Source organism: Callospermophilus lateralis, chromosome 5 (assembly GCF_048772815.1).
Source record: "Callospermophilus lateralis isolate mCalLat2 chromosome 5, mCalLat2.hap1, whole genome shotgun sequence".
Classification (NCBI taxonomy): domain Eukaryota; kingdom Metazoa; phylum Chordata; class Mammalia; order Rodentia; family Sciuridae; genus Callospermophilus; species Callospermophilus lateralis.
Genome location: NC_135309.1, coordinates 124,849,213 through 124,868,464, shown reverse-complemented (window position 1 = coordinate 124,868,464; position 19,252 = coordinate 124,849,213). Strand labels below are relative to the sequence as shown.

Here is a 19,252-nt window from a genome sequence, read left to right as displayed (position 1 = left end):
AGAATATGTTCATCTATCTGATTGAATTCAGTATTCAACTTACCATTGTAAACCATGCCCTACCTTCTTCTAAAATTAAGGCAACATTCTCCATATTAAATCCACAGCTAACCTCTAAGTCAGTTTTCAGATCTCTAAAATCATCAGTTCTAATTCACATCAGTCATGTCTAATTTACTGGTATAAAGTTGTGGATTCAAATTAAATTTTCTATATTGATGAGATATGCCTGGTGTGTTGGTTAGAATCTCTACTATAATGTTGAGTAGATGTGATAATAACAGACATCAGTGTCTTCTGATCTGAGCAAGAAAGAGTCATCTTTCACCATAAATGTGGCAATAGCTGTGAGAATTTTCACAAATGTCCTTTAAACAGTTGGGCAGACTTTGATATTAAGATTTTTGTTTTCCTGTGCGCTGGGGGTCAAACCCAGGGTCTTGCACATGCTAGGCAAGCACTCTACCACGGAACTACAAACCTAGCTCCAGATTGCTTTTTTAACATAAAAAGTAACTGCATTCCAGGATAGATGTCACTTGGTTACAATAAATTATCCTACTAATATATTATTGCTAGATTTGATTTGAGAGTAGTTGTTTATCATCTCTGCATCTGTGTTCAAGAGGGATATTGGCAGGGAATTTTCTTGTAATGTCTTTGTCTGGTTTTGGTATCCAGTTAAATTCAGTTTTATAAAAGGAGTTGGAAAGTTTTCTGGAAGATATCAAGGAGAATTGACATTGTGTTTTCCTTTAAATGTTTGGTAGGATTCACTAGTGAAGCCAATTACACTTCAAGTTTTCTCTTCTTAACTATAATTTCAATTACATTGATAAAGGTCTATCAGGGTTCTCTATTTCCTCTTGAGATTGGAAGACTTTTCTTTCAAAGATTTGTCCATTTAAGATATGTTGTCAAATTCATTGACAAAAAGTTCATCGTAACATTCCTTACCATCTTCTTAATATTTATGAAATCTGTACTGATGCCATCTCTCTCATTCCTCATATTGGTAATTTGTGTCTTCTTTGGTTTTTCCTGATCACTATGGCTAGAGTTTTATCAATTTTATTGACCTTCTCAAAAAAACCAATTGCTTTTCCATATTATAGATTTCCATTTTGACCTTATTATTTCATTTCTTCTGCTTACTTTGGTTGTAATCTATTCTTCTCTTTTAGTTTTTTGATGGAGAGCTAGGAACACTAATTTGAACCTCTCCTTTTCTAATACGGGCAGTTGATTTCTATAAATCCTCCCCCACCAAAATACTGCTTTGAGAGGCAAACCACAGATTGATATGTTGTGTAGTTGTGCTGTGATAAATACTTTATAGTGTCTCTTTTGATTTTGTTCTTTGATCCATAGATTACTTAGAAGTTATTCAGTTACCATACCAAGAGAAAATTTTTCAAGGTCTTCTTGTTATTGATTTCAAATTCCATTCCACTGCAATCTGCAAACATGTTTAGTACGAGTTGAGTCCGTCTAAATTTATTGAGATTTGTTTTATGTCCTAGATGATGGTCTAATTTGGTAAATGTTCCATTTGCACTTGAGAAGAATGCCTTCTGCTGTTGGGTGGAGTGTTCTATGTTAGTCAAGTTGGCTGATAGTGTTGTTCAAATCTACTCTGTCTTGGCTGATTTTCCTCTTGCATGTTTTATTATTTGATGAAAGAGTGAAAACTCTTATTATATTTTTTTCTAATTTCCTTTGTAGTTCTGTCATGTTGTACTTCATATATTTTGAAGCTCTGTTATTAGGTACATAAATGTTTGGCATTGTTATGTCCTCTTGAATTAAATGACCCCTTCATCATGAAATGAACTTTGTTATTCTCAGCATTAGTCTTTACTCTGAAAAGTACATTGTCTCATATTAATATAACCATTGCAACTTACATCACACTTCTAGTATGATCCTATCTTTTCCCATTCTTTCCTTTTAACCTATTTGTGTCTATGTTTAAAGATTCTTTCCTAAAGTGGACATTTGGTGGAATTGCTTTTTTAAAAAAATCAAATCATATCAAATCAGTCATTTATATTTAACTTGATTGTTAATGGTTATCAACACTTGATTGGTAATTCAGTGTCACCTTGCTACTTGTTTCCTATTTGTCCCATCTATTCTTGCTCCCTTTTTTCTTCTTTTTCTGCCTTCCTTTGAATTGGTTGTTTTTGGTAATTCCATGTTATCTTATTTAAGGTATCACTGTGAGCAGGCACAGTGGCACAGGCCTGTAATCCCAGAAATGCAGGAGGATCGCAAGTTCAAAGGCAGCCTCAGTAACTTAGTGAGGCCCAAAGCAACTTAATGAGACTCAATAAATGAATTGTAAAAAACGGGCTGGGGATGTCCTCTAACCTCCCCCACACACATAAAAAAAGATATCATTGATTTTAGTGCTACTTTAGGATTTATATAGCACATCTTTAATCAGTCTGCCTTCAAGTGTTATTATACCACTTTATATACAGTATAATGTAAGAACATTCAATATGCTGCATTTGTTTTTCCTCCTATGATATTTATGTTATTCTCATGCATTTTACTTTTACATATCTTATAAACCCCATAATACATAGTTATTTTTAAATAGTTATCTTCTAAAGATATTTAAGTAATATAAACTAAATCTTGATTGCCCCTGTAATTTTCATTTCTGGTACTCTTCATTGTTATAGGTATCTTATATGGATACAGATTTATCCATATTTATATATAAATCTTTATGTATTTACATATCTTATATGGATACAGATTCATATACGTATCTTATATATATAGATTTATAACTGATATCATTTCTCATCTGTCTGGAGGTCTTCATTTATCATTTCTTATAATGTTGATCCGCTGGTAATACATTCTTTCAACTTTTGTATATATGGGGGAAAAACAATTTTTTACTTTCCTTTTAAATATTTTTTCTAGGATACAGGGCGCCTCCCCACATATTCACTACATTACTGATGCTGTTCCATTGTCTTCTCACTTGCACTGTTTCCAGTGAGAAATCTGATGTCATTTTCATCTTTGCTCTCATATATAATACCTTTTATCTGCTTTTTAGGATTTCTTTATGTATTCCTCAAAATTCCCAAAATAAAAATCAAAAGGACATTTCTGTATATATCCATTACATGTGTATGTGTGTATGTCTCCATGTCTTGCTCATTCATATTCATTCTCTCTCTCTCTCTGTGTCTCTCTCTCTCTCTCTCTCTTTCTGTCTCCTGGGGGTGGGTATTGATTTAAGGAATTAGCTCACATACAGGAGGCTGATAAGTCCAAAATCTGCAGCGGTCAGCTGGCAGGCTAGAGACTCAGAAAGAGACAGTGCAAAGTTCAAATCCAAAGGTCATCTGTTGTAGAATTCCCTCTTATTCCAGGGAGGTCAGTCTTTTATTCTGTTCAGGACTTCAACTACCTAGAGGTCACATCATAGTAAAGAGGGCAATCTGCTTTACTCAAAGTCCAGAGAATTAAGTACTAATCTCATCTAAAACAACATCATAGAAATATTCAGAATAATGTTAGACCACCTCTGTGGACACCATGGCCATGTTATATATAAAATTGACCATCATATTTTTTTTAACCACAGGCTTCAGGAAATTTTATTATGATGTATCTTGGTATGCTTTTGTTCACATTTCTTACATTTGGGGTTCAATGGGCTTCTTGGGTCTGTAGGTGCATAGTTGTCTTCAGGTTTGGCAATGTTTCAGCCATTATCTCTGCAATTTTTTTTTCTGTCCTTTTCCCCACCCCTTTGGCTTCATGCACTCAAAGAGTTCATTGATGCTCTTCCCCCTCTCATGGATAGATTCTACAATGTTAACACTCTTAAGTTCACCAAATCCTTTCTTTTCATCAATTGGTATTAATCTCATCTGACACATTTTATCTCAGGTATTATTTATGAGTAGAAGTTTTATACAGGGTTTCTTTATTTTTAATACCTTAATTTTTTTTTTTAATGTGATACTGGGGATCGGACCCAGTGTCTCTCTCATGCCAGGAAAGCGCTCTATCACTGAACCACAACTACATTTCTTAAATCTTCCATGTCTGAACCTTATGAACAGATATAATACAGTTATAATGTCTTTGTTAATTCTAATATCTGTGTCAGTTCTGATAAGTTTTAAATGAATGCTTATCCTCCTCATTATGAATTGTGTCTTTCTATCTCTTCCTGTGCCTGATAATCTTGAACTGAATATCAGACACTGAATTTTACCTTGTTGCATGCTATTTCTCTAAATCTTATACAGATTTGTACTGGGATACATTAGTACCACCAGAAAATTACTTAAGCCTTCTGGACTGGGTAATATGATCTGCTAGGTGAATCCAGAGCAGTACTCAACTTAAGCCAATTCCTGAGGCAAGATCTTGTTGAGTATTCTACCTAGTTCCTCATGAATTATGACTTTTCCAGTCTGTCTGGTGGTTATAGTCGTAAGTTTCAGCCCCATGAGAAGACCAAGCACTATTCCCCCTAGTACTTTCAGGTACTTCTTTTCCTGCCCTTGAGTAGTTTCCTCATGTGCTTGCTTTGTCCACAAAATATTCAAAGGATATACACTGAAGATCTCTAGGGGTCTCTCTCTGTGCAACTCTCTTTTGTCTAGTACGCTGTCTTATTAACTCTAGCTGCTTGGTCTCCTTGATTCTCAGCTCCATCTTCTGAATGCAGGAAACACATTGAGTTCTACTTCAGCTCCCTCTGGAACAGTGTCACAGCCTGGAAGCTCTCTCAAGGCAGTAAGCTGGGGCAATCATAGGGCTCAAAACATTTGTTTCTTATTTCTCAGGGATGACTGTCCTTTGTTGCTTCACATTCACTTACTTGAAAACTGTTTTATATATTTCATACTTTCATTTTTCACTTTATTTTTTTTTTCAGTTCTGACAGTTGAACCCAGGGATGCTCTGCCACTGAGCTGTATCCTGGGCCCTTTTTATTTATTGCTTTTATTTTTGAGACTGGGCCTAAGTTGCCCAGGCTAACCTCAACCCTCACAATCCTCCCAGCCTCAGCCTCTACAGTGGCTGAGATTACAGGTTTGCACGACTGCACCCAGGTGTTTCTTTTCTTTTTTTTTTTTTTTTTTTTAATATTATCTCTCTTGTTTCAGGTTCACATGAGGGTAAGCCAGCCCAGTTATCCCATTTTGACTAGAACCAGAATCCTTACTCATTCTTGCATGCACCGCCCTCTCCTGAGCATCTTCTGTCTTTATTTCTCACCAGGCAACCACCTTTATGCCTCTGTCTACTAGCATGATCACATGATAACCTTTCCTTATAAAAATAAATTCTTTTAACATTGCTTTCTCTTTTTTTAATTTTTTTTTTGTCTCTCTTCTTGAAAGAAGAGTCTATATGCAATCTTAGCCAAAGGACCAAGGAATGAAAATGATAGTTTATAGCTCATTCCCTTTACTTACTCATTATTCCCTCATTCCTGAGGTTGGTTTCTATCCCCAACAATCTACTGAAACTGTTCTACTGAAGGCAGAATTAGACAGGCCATAAGTATAGATAGGTAAATCAAGTCAGGTCAGATCAAGGAGGCCAATTTAAGTCTGGGAAGTTGGAGACTGCCCCCTGGGGATTGAAATGCCTCCAGAGCTCTTCCTCCACCCTTATCAAGATAAGGGCCCTGCTCCAACCTGTTGCTAAGGTAACCTGTCCCAGGAATTCTCCCTCCCTACAGGAAGTTATAAAAGTTGTTAATTAATGTGTCCTGGGTTATTCCATCTGGCCCTTCCTTCTATCCATCTGCTTTTCACCTTTTGGCCATCCCACCTAAGCATCTCCTGGGCCTAGTCAAGTATACAGGAAGGAGAAAGATAAGGGAAAGAGAGGAGGAGACAAAGGAAGCCTAGGACATTAAAAAAAAAAAAAAAAAAAAAAAGGCAGAACACCCTCACTCCTTGAGATACCAGAATACCACCTATGGCCCCCTTCTCCCTCCTGAGAAAAGTTTATGTTACCCCTTTTTATTATTTTACTTATTTATTTTTGGGGGGTGCTGGGGATTTAATTTGGGGGCACTCGACCACTGAGCCACATTCCCAGCCCTGGTTTGTATTTTATTTAGAGACATGATCCCACTGAGTCGCTTAGTGCCTTGCTTTTTCCTGAGGCTGGTTTTGAACTCGGGATCCTCCTGTCTCAGCCTCCGGGATTACAGCTGTGAACCACTGTTACCCCTTTTTAAATAAACCCTGCTTTATATGCTTGCCTTGGCATGCTTCTCTAATGTTATACTTCAGCATGTGAGAAAGCAGGACTCGTCACTGATAACTGGCGATATCATTATCATTGGTCATTAATGATCATACCCTTCTCATTCTTTAGACTTAGGTTTATATTATTGGTTCTTTTTACTTCTTGACCTTACTGAACTTACATGATGTTGCACAAAACTGCCCGGCTTATAAATTCCTCATCAGATACATAAGATATAATAAGATACATAAGATATAAGGGCAGGGATGTTTATCTGTTTTGATAACTGATCATGCTTAGCACCTAAATCAGGGCCAGTTGCACAGTATGCAGTCAATAAATATGCAATAGGTGAATGAAATATAGTTGGTGCTTAGCAATCTTCTTGCCTGTCTCTATCCATTCTTTCTGTATGATCTCATCCAAATCCACAATTAAAATTGCCTCTTCAATCTGGATCTGTAGCTCTAAAATCTCCCTAGTCTATTTTTTTTTAAACCATTTGATCATTGTTGGATGTCATGCTGATACCTCAAAATTAGTAAACCCCAAACTAACCTCATTCTTTTTATCTTAAAACTATCTGTCATGTTTTCCCTACTTCTTTTTACAATTCACTCAAACACCAAATTAGAAACTTGAGTCATAATTGATTCTTTTCCCTTTCTTTATATTACCCAATATAATTATCACATTTTACAGTATCAATAAAATTACATGTGACTCTTAACTCTCCATCTCAAGTCACTACTTTGCCTGCTGGATCACCTCTTGTGTCACAGGCCTTTCCCAGCAACTTCTCTAGTCTCTGGCCTTGGATCCCAACACTTCATACAATGCCACATCTTGTGCATAAAGACCACTAACTTTTCTCTGAATCACCTATGCTTTTGATTCTCATACCCCTCTCCCTATTACTTAGATCTTTCCCATCATAAGAGGCCTTATTCAAATGTAATATTTGATTAGCCTTCTTTGATCTCCTAGGTTAGAAATGATCACTTTTCACTTTCATTTTATAGTGTCAAGTATAGCCCATATCATATTCTGTCTTAGCACAGAGGCTGGCATATAATAAACATTCAATAAATGTGAACCGTTTTATCACTAGAAAACTTATCTTCCAAACCCAGTGTAAACTTCTTGATGGCAAGGATCTCCAAAGAAGCCTCCAAAAAGGCACTCTGCCAAGTGCAGAATAATTGCAACTCATAGAAGTTTGATATCCAAAACGTTAGCCAACTTAATATCTAACTCACCAGAAAGTCAACTAGCACACAATGTTATGATTGGTTCCAGCAAAAGGAAAACATTATTTTAAAAAATAAAAACAAATATAAAACACATATTATACTTTATGAGTACATTATAAAAATATTTACAGATAATTATTTCACATTATAATAGAAGAGCAAAACAATTAGCAGTAGGGCTAGATGACAACTCAGATAAAGAGAAGTATACTTTGTGTTACTCTTACACATATATTGGAGGTTACTTGGCTTGGATACAATTATTAAGCTAATAAAGTTTGTATAAGTTTGAGGCACATTACTCAAAAGCTATCCACAGTTTCAGAAAACCAGCAAGTACATACTCAGATCAGATCCTAAGCCTTAGATACCATGAAATGTCATTGGAAAATCTCTCCTGGCATGTGACTGTCATTGACTGTGTAACAATGGCCATATCACTACCCTCTTGTATCTTAAGATGATAAGAGTTAAAAACAGGATATGAAGATTCTTTTCTGTCACAGAAGATGGCTAGGAAGCTCACAGATGATACTTTACGTAAAAATATCATGCAGATTCAATTTACTATCATTTTTTTATTCACTTAACAAATATCTGTACCTATGCCTAAATCTTGTGACCGTGGATATAGAACACCAAGTAAAATGCTCTATCTGCCCTTAGGAGCCTGCAGCCCAGAATGGGGGAGTAGACATGGGAACAAAGCAGTATGACAGATACTGAACAGTAGAAATATGGACCACATCCAGTGGAGAGAGGAGGGAGAACTCTGTTCTGAGGGAAGAAGAAGGTGGCTGGCCTAGTTCCGTGCACAGAGGTTGCTCTCCAGCTCTCTGCTCATTGTCTCTGTGGGCTCACAACTCATTACCAATCCCTCACTCTCTCCCTCACCCTCTAATCAAGCTGAGTCTGTTTCTTTATAACTCCAGTTTCATGTCTATTATTCCAAGATCTGAAAAGTTCTCAAAACCTGCACTTTTTTTTTTTTCTTAGCTGGTAGCAAAACCTGAACTGCAATGATGTCAAGAGTCTTGATTATCAATATTTTTCTGACTTGTTAGGACACTTGGGTCAACAATTTCATCATCCAACCGCCACCAAAGCCAAGAATGAGTCATTCTCAGCTTCTTTTTTCACCCTCTAAACCCAACTGGTCACCGAGCCCTGTTGATATCTGAGCCCTCAGATATTGCATCCTATCTATCCCCTCCTCTCCATTCTTCCCACTCCTGCTGAGCTAAGGTCTCCAGCACATGTGTGGCACCATTTACAATCATCTCCTACCTCTGCCTCTCATCAGTGCTCTTCATAATTTATCCTCCACGTCATGGCCAGCTTGATCCAGCTCATCATGCAGTTTCCTTGCTTAAAACATCTGAATGTCTCTACACTGTCTACAAGTAAAGCTCGCATTTCTGAGCATGGTATAAGAAGTTAGCCAGAAGGTGGCCACAGCCTCTCTCAGGATTCGCCCCCTAGCACTCTACTAAACACACACAGCAGCCATGCAGGAAGCCATGGGGTTTCTGAGAGGTCCCACTTTGGTTTCTGCCTTCACACAAGCTTTCCCCCTGCCCCGAAATCTTTTCTTCTCCACCTCCCATTCTTTTGTTCCTGCTCATCTCCCTGGCTTGCCAACTTTGGATCCAAAGAAGAAAGACTCTTCAAGCATCCTTCCCTTGCCCAGCCAGGCAGCACTGACCAGACCCACTCCATCGGAAGTTTCTAGACATGAATTAGCATCTACTTGGTCAGCAGACTGGGTCTCTTGCAGTGCTAGAACCATTGCTCATGCCCAGAGTACATAGTAGGTTCTCAAAAATCCAGCTGAATGAACAGCAGCTCTTCAACTTTCCCAGTCAACTTCTCGCCCTATCCTTCCCTGTCAGTTCTAGATCTCCTCCCACAGCAGCTCTATTCTTTATCTCCTACAATTGTTCTTCCGTTTATCATCTCTAATTTATACCCTTCTTTCCTGTTCCTCTGTCAGAAGAGAAAGTGGAAGCATTTGGGGAGTGAAAAAGCTCTCAACTTTGGCACTGATAACCTTTGGAGCGGGAGGGTTCTTTGTGGTGGGGGCTCCCTGTGCACTGCAGGGTGTGCAGAAGGCACTGGCCTCTACCCACTGGAGGCCAGTAGCTCCTCTCCCAGTTGTGACAGCTAAACTGTGCCTGCACATCACCAACATCCTCTGAGAGGGAAATGACTGAGGAACTCTAGCCTAGACTGACTGTTCTGTAAGTCAGAAAACAACATGGGAACACTGATCAAAGGCCCCCTGCACTGCTCACCCTCCCGGTGAAAAATGGTTAAGGAGAGAAAATTCAGACTCTGTCGAGGGGCTGCATAGGGAGTACATGACCAACAAAAGCAGGACAGAGCGACGATTCAAGGGAGGACAGCCCTGCGAGGGCCTGAGATAAATTCACCATAAGAGGACCAGAGTTCCAGTCTTCAGAATTAGTTTGGATTAATATTTTACTGAGCCTGATTTATTCTGCACCACTGAAATGCTCAGCAAGAGGGATACAGAACACTATGATGCAATGCTATTAAGCCCTCTTCATGTCTTTTTTGGAAAAGAGGTACATGGAAATAAATACACTGACAGAAGTATTGAACAAGAATGGAAGTGGGGACATGGGCCACATAAATAGCACAAGAAGCTGGAAAGGCCAGGATAGGAAGGAGAGAGGGCCTGGTACCCGGCACAGAACCTACCTGTGGTTGATACGACGTTCTCGGGACTTTCACTGCAGAGTTTTGACAATAGACTAGTCTTGCCAGAACCGGTGAGGCCTATGCAAACCAGGTCATATTCCGGTCGTGCAGGTGGTGGTCCCTTGCAGCAAAGTGCTCTAAAACACTGCCGAGAAAGAAGAGGAAGTATGGTTCTTTAAACAAGAACATGGAAACAAGACTTAGTAACATTTAAACATGACTGTGCAGGTGTTAACAAATAGATGAGCATCCTATTAATTATAAAGAGGAAATAGTAACTTCAGAGCAAAGCAACCCAGATGACACCACCTCAACTGGATGGTCAAGGTTACCACCCCACCATGAGAGGTGTCTAGCCCACAGCATCCTTTCCTGTGATGGCAGGTGCTCTGCAGTGGGCATGATGTCATCATGCAGCATTCGAACCAAAATGCACAACCTGTACCCAACCCTGAGGAAACCAGAGAAAGCCAATCTGAGGCATGTTCTACCAGACAACTGTCCCGTTTCTTAAAGTATCAATGTCTTAAAAGTCAAAGACAGACTAATGAACCATTCTAGGTTAAAGAAGACTATAAAAACAATATGAAATGCATCTGAGATTAGATCTTGAATCAGGAGGGGAAAAAGTGCCATAAATGACATTATTGGGACAATAATGAAGACTGAATATAGACTACATATTAGATAACAGTGTTGCATAAGGTTAAATTTCCTGAATTAAATAACTGTACTGTGGTTATGTAAGGAAAATCATTGTTCTGAAGAAACACACACGTAAGTACTTAGAGGTAAAGGGTCTTGATGTCTGCAATTAAAGGGCTCAGAGAAATTCCAGATCTCTTCTCTCCATCTCCATCAGGGGAGGAGTGTAATAAAGCAAACATGGTAAAATGTTAATGATTCATGAAGTTGATTGAAGAGTTCATAGCAAAATTCTTTGTTCTATTTTCATAACTCTTTGATGCCAATTCAAAATAAAAAGAATTTAAATGAGTCTTCTCATATCACTGTCTTCTTGGCCTTTGCTAAATTTCAATTGTTTCAGGAAAACTGACCTCAGGGTGCTATGACCTGTAGGGTAGCGTGTGCACCACACAAACATGTTTGCTCTCCTAGCGTTAAAACAAAGGGATTGAGGAGACAGAATATGATTCACACAGTTTTTGATCTTTGGCTTATGCCTCATCCATTTACTGGGGGCTTACTATATGCCCATTTTGTAGAAATAGAAGTATTAGGCTCTGAATGATCCATGAGAGAGGGAGAGCAGGAGGAAAGGAGAGAGAAAGGCTGACCTCCTGTCTTATGGGTCATCATGAGAGAAGAGACCAATAAAAAGCTTGTGTCGATCTTCTCAGATAAAACCTGAGTCCTAATTGGCTGTCACACTTTCATAAATCAAGCTTGATTATTTCTCTTCCCCATTTCTCATATATGATCCACAAGTCCAGTCCATGAAACCTCTGAAATCTCTCTAGGATCTGTCCACTTCTCTCCAGTCCAGGCCATAGTTACCTGGACAACATCAATATTTCCCCCACCACTTCCAGTGTATTTGCTCTTGTCCTCTCTGTTCTCTGGACAGCAGCCTCTGTGATTGTTTATAAAAAGAAAATCATTACCTCTGCTTAACATGCTTTGGTGACTTCCTCTTGCTTCGGGGCCCAAACCCCTATCATGGTCCATGAGGTGTCCACCACCTGCTCCAGCCCACTCACCAGCCCCTTGCCCACCTCCCCCGAGCCATGCGGGGGCCCTGTCTCATTCCAGACACTGGCCTATGCTATTTCCTCTTCCCTGACTCTCAGCTTAGCCAACTCTTCATCAGTGTTTGGGTCTCCACTTAGCCATTCCATCCTCAGGGCAGTATGCTCTGATCCCAAGACTTCATCAGCAATTGACTTCAAGCTCTCACAGCTCTTTTGTGAATTCATCTTGCAGATGAACACAGTTTCTTTCTTTTTCTTTCTTCTTTTTTTTTTTTTGAATTATAATTTCCATTTTATTGTTTTCCAGAAGATAGCTTTTCTTCACTCTTTAAGGGTGCAGTTCCTTACATGGGCTTTGGTGGAGGTCGTGGGGCAGCACCAACAGGTCTAAAACGAGGTGGGGATGTCCGGTCCTTCTGGGCTTCACGAGATCGATTCCTGACTACCTTGCTGTGAATGGCACAACTCACACAGTAATGCAGCTTCACATAGAGCTTGGGAAGCACATAAGCATCGAAAACACTTGCTTCGGAAATGTCCCTGACGGCTGCGACCTCCACGATGTTTCCAATGACCAACTTCTTAATGGCCTTGTCCTTGGGCACACACCTGGCATAGTTCGTGCGAATAGGCTGCACATGCCCCCAGCCCTTTTCACACGCCCATTATTCCTTCTTTTTCTGGTCATCTTGGAAGCGAGGACCCGGGAGAGGACGTGACATCCGGCCGGAGCTCTTATATAGCGCAAGATCCCTGCGCTCACATGGGGAAACCCCGTAGTGTCAAGAAGGGAAAACCACTCCCCAAAATTTCTCGATTACTTAGCGTTTCCAAAGAAACCCAGAGCAGACAGAGGTTGCTAGGGTTTATTTATGCATGGAAAAAGTTACCTTTGGGACTACTTAGCGTGCTGGCGGAAGAAAATGAGTGTTATAGGTTTTGCAAGAAACATCGCGACACTCTGAACACAGTTTCTTATTAATTATTACACTATGGGAACCACATCTGTCCATCTCCATCCCAGTAACCCTAGTGCCCTTTATTAAAGTGAGTGTAGATCTCACCTCAATAAAGAAGGGTTAAAGAAAAAAAAAATGACAAAGTTTCACCTAAGAAAAGCAAAAAGGAAGCATGAAACCCAATAGGATGTCTGATTCACACCCACTGGGTCACCCATGTTTGAGCAAAACAGTGTAAAACCAAGAGAAACCTGTGACTTTCTCCTTTCACTTCAATGCCAGAAGTTAGCCTCATTTCCCAAAGTAAGGTTTTGATGTACAGGATCTATTCTCGAAAGAGGAGAGCTGCTTTTTGACCTAAATCCATTTTCCCTCAGTTTTTAAGAAGTTCTGCTGACTTCTGGTAAACAATATTTAATAATCCATATTCTACATGGATTTATTAAACTCTAATCCCATTTCCTCTCAGTCTTTTCAAGCCTGTGGAGTCTTAATTATTTCAGTCTGCCTTCATATAGCAACCCCTCCCACTCCTTGTGTCAGTTGCTCTTCTTTGGCCATGTTTTAGTTCCATTAAGTGTTCCCCTACGAGATTTGTGACTGCAGCTATAAACAGCCTTCTCGATGCCAACACAACACGTCCCATCCTGGATTTGCAAGAAAGCTAGCTGATATTGTTTCACTTTTGCAAACTTTTCCTCAAGTCTCCCAGACTCTTGATGAGAGTCCTACGTATGTATGTGTATGTACCTCCTTGAAGTCGGCCCATGACTCACAGCTGTTCACACTAAGCAGAGGTCATCTGTGCTCTGCTATGACAGGACACACTGCTCACATCTGTTTCTATAGCTGGGCTACTTCGGTCTCTGCTGAAGGAAGCAGGGAGAGATCCTATTCCAGCTCTAGAGATGCCCGCTGCTGCTTAGCTCCAGTGCCATAGTTCCTATGGACTGTCTCTTAGAGGGGGATGGACCCAACTACTGTGATCCAAATTACTAAAAATCCTAAATACAAAATGAAATTATATGTAGCTGATTGCTTTTATTGCCCTGTTCAAATTATTTACAAATCATTCATACACCAATATTATTCAACATATTTTAGCCCAAAGTTCTACAATTCGATCTTCATATTGTTCTTGATATCTGGAGTGTAAAAACTTCTGTACCCAAATCCATTAATCATCACCTGTTAACTTATTCCAGGACACTGGAGACACTTCTGACAGAACACACAATTTAGCAATGACATTCCACTTCTCTACTTTTTCTATATACTTCCCAGGACTGTCACCTGTAACCCCCTGGTTCTAGTTGCACAGAATGCAAAGACACCAAACATGGCAACTCCCCTGGCACACGTTCACCGCTTTCCTGAATTCCAGTCTCTGTAGTTCCAACTGTTTTTGAAGACCCCAAATTAAATCTGAGCAAACTAAAAGTCTACCCCCAAAACTCAGGCTATGGAAATAAGGCATTTGGGAAAATAAATGCAACACTGACATTATTACGAGGCAGAATCTTTGAGATAAACTACAGAATCCTGAAAGTAAAAATGTATTTGAAGTAAATAAATACATCCCATGGCAAATGGGAAAAGTGTGAGACTTTGAGCCAACAAAATAAAACTTTTAAGAGTATATCATTTCAAATGGTGGGAGGGAGGAGGGTGTTCGTGGTGTTTGAGTCAGTTCCGAAAAGCTGTACAGAGTTTTCTTTTTTTTTCCCCCTGGTTTTGTTTAAAAACTTACTGAGGCTTTGGATCTTATAGTCAATTTACTTAAAATTACTCATTTTGGCCTCTAGACTATACTGTACCAAAGTTCATTGTGTTTGTCTCCTATAGCAGCTCCTGCATTGTTGAGAGTCAGCCCTTTTCACCACTGTTCAATGAGAAACACAATGCCGTCGGGCAGTCCTGACAGCAAGCGGCAAACTCGGGCTTCATTCCCAGGCCAGACACTAAGGCATTGTGTAACTCTGCCCAAGCCTCATAAACCTATCCATGCTTCAGTTTCCCCATGATTAACCAGTAACGTTTAACACTATCTGTCTCTTCCTTTCTTCAGGAGGATGTTATGAGGCATGGGTTCAATGCATTATTCTACTAAGAAAGGCGCCAGACGGGTAAATAACTGTTCATCACGATGCTCATTTTCCTAAGATATCTTTGCTGCTAGTTAGCTTCCTGGGCAAGGGCCTGGCAGCCCAACATACAGCCCAGACTGGAGTACTTCCCCTTCTTTTAGCCCACAGCTGCTTCTACAAGTTCCATCCCATCCCAGTTCAACCCAAGACGCACGCACACACAACACTGCCCTCACTTGCAGCAGGAAATAGAAAACAAAGCCAGTCTGAATTATAATTATGTCCTCTGCGGGGCAACCAAGGTCATGGTCTCCCTCTGACTACTTGAGTTCACCAGGTTTCCCCCGCCCTTCAGGGTCAGTTATGAGTCACTCCTTTTTGAAAGAATCTATGAACCTATCTACCACATAATGCCAAGACACAGAACATTTCCCCCTGGCATGTGTGCACAAACTTCTACCTATGTTCTTTATGAAATGGTAGGTCCTGAGAGAGGCCGACTGGCTACAGCATAGCTTTTGGGAATATCATATAATCAGATGCTCTCTAGTTGAAATATGGAGCACTCAAAATGCAGAATCATAAACGTTGGGAATATCTGCTTGAAGAAGAAACAGGGCCACATGGGTTAGGAATAAAATATAAGCAAAAGATTACATTGCAAGGTAAAATGAAGGCTTGCATTTCAGTCTGGTGGTTCTGCCCCAAGACTGCAAGACCATCTTAAAGCATCCCCGGCTCTGCTTGGGGATAGTGTCAGGGTTTAGCATAGCTGGCAGAGCACTGCACATGGTAGGTAGTCAGTGACTACTCGGTTACTAAGTCAATACTGTAAAGCATTGAGTGAGCACTTAACTGTGTACCTCATTCTCCTCACATTTCCATCTCACCCATCCTAGCTACTTCCAAGCCATTCATTAGTCCCTCCAACAGTCTGGGAACTCACTCTTCTTACCACCAGGTCCTGTGCACTTGCAATGAAAGGCCCCCTGCCCTTCTCTCTTCTTTCTGCTGAGATGGCACCACCACCAAAAGTCCTCCTTGCCTCCCTCAGAGAACTAATCCTTCCTTGTCCTCCTTGGCCCTGTACACACATCTGCAGCACTGCAACTGACGTTATAACACGTTTGTTTGTTTGCTTATTTTTCTGATTTATCACCTAATAGAAATAGATACACAGACCCAAAGACATAGCCATTCTTGGTCATATTACTGGTTCAAAAAGCTTAAATTTTACAGGCTTCTGAGGGTGGCCAAGCACCCAAACAAAGCAACAGAGTTGTCCTGCAACTACATATTTCTGGATGAGAGATTTGCTCAAAAACCTCCCACTCTGGCACCAGCCCCTACACTGCCAGTATTTCCAACCATCCTGAGTTGCTAAATTCCCAGCCTTTTGGGACATGGCATTTGTTTCAATTGATGCTCTGTCTTTCACCATGAATACAAGATTTTATTCTGAGCATGAATTCAATTTGATTGAAGCTCTGTATAGTTGCTGGAAATTTTTCTTCAGTCAGCTTTGGGAGTTCCTCACAGACACACAGTCACTGCCCAAGCCCCACAGTGTTTCCTCCTTATTTAAATATGGGTCTCACCAGACAAAAAAACCCAGGGCTCCTATCACAGACAGCCAGGTCTTTTTCTATGCAAGAGTGGGACCTGGTACAACAATGAGCAAACCCTTGTTAGATTAATGAAACATCTATAAGTTGGCACCTAAAGGCAAAAGAATATTCACCCATAACTTTGACTAGATACAATTCTCATGCAATTTGGCTTCAAAAATCAGAAAGAAGCACCTGCACATTTAACCCTCACCAGTTTTCACAATGCAAAAGAAGTTTTTGAAAGTAAGTGAATTTCTGGAAGTGTTTTCTAATACTAAGAATGTTCAATGAATAAAACATGAAGAAGTTCTTAAATATCTGAAGTGACCTGATTTAGAACACAATGTTTTCCAAGTCTATAATAGTCAAATATGGGTCTGTCTTTTGAAAATCTAACCTCAATACAAAATACAACAGGAGGCCAAATGTGTTAGAGGATTAGTCAGAGCTGCTTGAGCTCTGTAAGAGACATGACAACTGGTGGGTGTCCTAGTAAGTCAAAAACAAAAACAAAGACAGCTAGTACTATTGAGTGCCATATGTAGGTAAATTATGTATAGTAATTCATTTATTCCCTAGAACAATTCAGTAACAAAAGTACTCTATGACTCCCATTTTAAGATAAGGAAACTGAGGCTTAAAGTCAAGCAACTTGTCTACAACAAACTGGATTCAAACCCTGGAGGTCTGGCTCCAGAGCTATTTGCTGAGCCACTGGAATGATAAGCTTCTACCATCTGAGGGTGTGTCATGCGGAAGAGACCTCAAAGCCATTCTATGCAGAGGGCAACACGATTCTTTAAAAATGTACTAGGGAGCTATTAAGTGGCAAAATCCGGGGTTGAGTCAGGACTGTCCAGCACCAGGACCCCCACACATGTCCTCTTGGCTCTGAGTCTGCCATGTCCATAGGCAGAGGTCAGAGCATCAGAAATGGGGCATTTCTGCTGTTTTGAAGATGTGGAAGAATTCTTTAAGTTTACCTATGTAGCTAAAGAGAAAGATGCCTGGACAGGAAGGAGGTGTTGCTAGGCTTCTTCACTGGCACTGTTAGCTTTCTGGTTAACGGTACCTTTCATTCCAGGCAAAGCGACCTTGCAGTGTTTTCCCCCAAGTCAGAAAATGTGGGTGAGAAGCAGAATCCTTAAGGTTCCTGTGAGCTGAATTAGGGAACAGGGAAGGAGGAGAGGGGCCTGGCTGGGATGGAAGACAGGGGATCCTGAAGAGCCACTGGCTTCTTTTTCCCACTGTGTGCCTCTTTCATTTTACCCTTCTTTATCCTCTGGAAAGGACAAAGCTTGTCTATAGAGAGAAGCCCATGCTGGCCATTGAGATTTCTGATTCCACGCACAGCAGTGAGGAAAAAAGAAATCTCTATTAGAACAGTCCTCAAATTTTCCTCCTTAAAATACATGTGCAAGTAAATTTGAATGCAACTGCCAACTTATTTCAACTGTCTTTTGAAAATAAATAAATAAGCAAATACTAAATAAAATAAAATTTGTTGAGGGAGAATATGGGAGAAAATGCACAAATAAATGGGGTTGTATGGAAATGCACATGAGGGAAATGATCTATAGGAAGCACAAAATCTCTTAGCTAGTCCTGTCTATTTGTATAAAGAAAAATGAATGTCAAATATGCCCTCGTGTCTTGGAATAACTAGTTGTTCCTGCAAACAGGTGAAAAGAATAAGTTCAAGACGGCACCTAGAGCAACAGAAAAAATAAGCCAGTGATGGAGCGCTGACAAGAGTGCCCTTGACCGCCAGACACAGCCCAGCAGAAGACTTTCCCGTGCAGTAAGAGCAATCCACTTTTCGAGGTGAAAATCCTGTCACCCTTTAAAACCCTAGCGAGAAAAAACAATAAATTGTTTTTACAGAAGATGGGTCAAACCTTTTGGCCATGTGGGCTGCTCCGGGCTCACAGACCAAGGCTTTGGCCCGGAATTGTCCCAGGGCTGAGGCTCCTGGCCAATACATCACACTGCCTCAGGACACTAAGTCTGTCTTTGCCTTACCCTTTGTATTTCTCAATCCACATTCCTTTTTGGGGTGAAATACTCCATTATTTCTGCTTTGTTCTGGGCTGTCTCCTGTCTCTGTCCCTATTAACTCGTGGCAACAAAAGAAACAAACAGAAGCAGGGGATTTCATGCTTAGCAGCTATAGACATTGGCCTCACGGCTTTGCAGAGGGGCAGACATCTGAGACTTTGAATGGAAGAGAGTGCCGCTGCACTGAACCAGACCAGGGGCCCACGTGGCTCCCAGTCTGTGTATCAGCCATCCTTGATCAGCAGCACCCGGGAGTCCTGGTATGTGTGTTTCACCATGAGCCAAAAGTGAAATTTTGAAAGTTAGGGCATGTATCAGATAATTAGATTTGAAGAAATCCCAGATTCTCACATATTCCTACCTATACAAAACTTCAGATCTTCTCAATTTGGAAACTTAAAAAAAAAAATTCCTATTTGATATAAAATTGAAAATGAGAGCTAGGTAGGTTGAAAATAAATGTGTCTTTCTTATTTTTAAAATGTAATTCTTTTCTTGAAATGGTTAGATGGAAAATCTAATGTTTAAATACCAGTTTTATAATAACAGTATTATCCAATAAAACCAGCAATAAAATCCTCAGGCACTGTTGTC

At 40.1% G+C, this 19,252-nt stretch overlaps 1 protein-coding gene and 1 pseudogene across 1 annotated transcript in view; both read right to left on the bottom strand.

Annotated features, from left to right (window-relative positions):
- Arl15 (ARF like GTPase 15) overlaps positions 1-19,252 on the bottom strand; it is a 386,392-nt gene that overhangs the window by 241,862 nt on the left and 125,278 nt on the right. Inside the window, exon 2 of the mRNA XM_076856144.2 lies at positions 10,233-10,377. Coding sequence (XP_076712259.1) covers positions 10,233-10,377 — 145 coding nt within the window. The remainder of the gene's footprint in view (positions 1-10,232; positions 10,378-19,252) is intronic.
- LOC143399438 (small ribosomal subunit protein eS26 pseudogene) lies at positions 12,289-12,632 on the bottom strand (annotated as a pseudogene).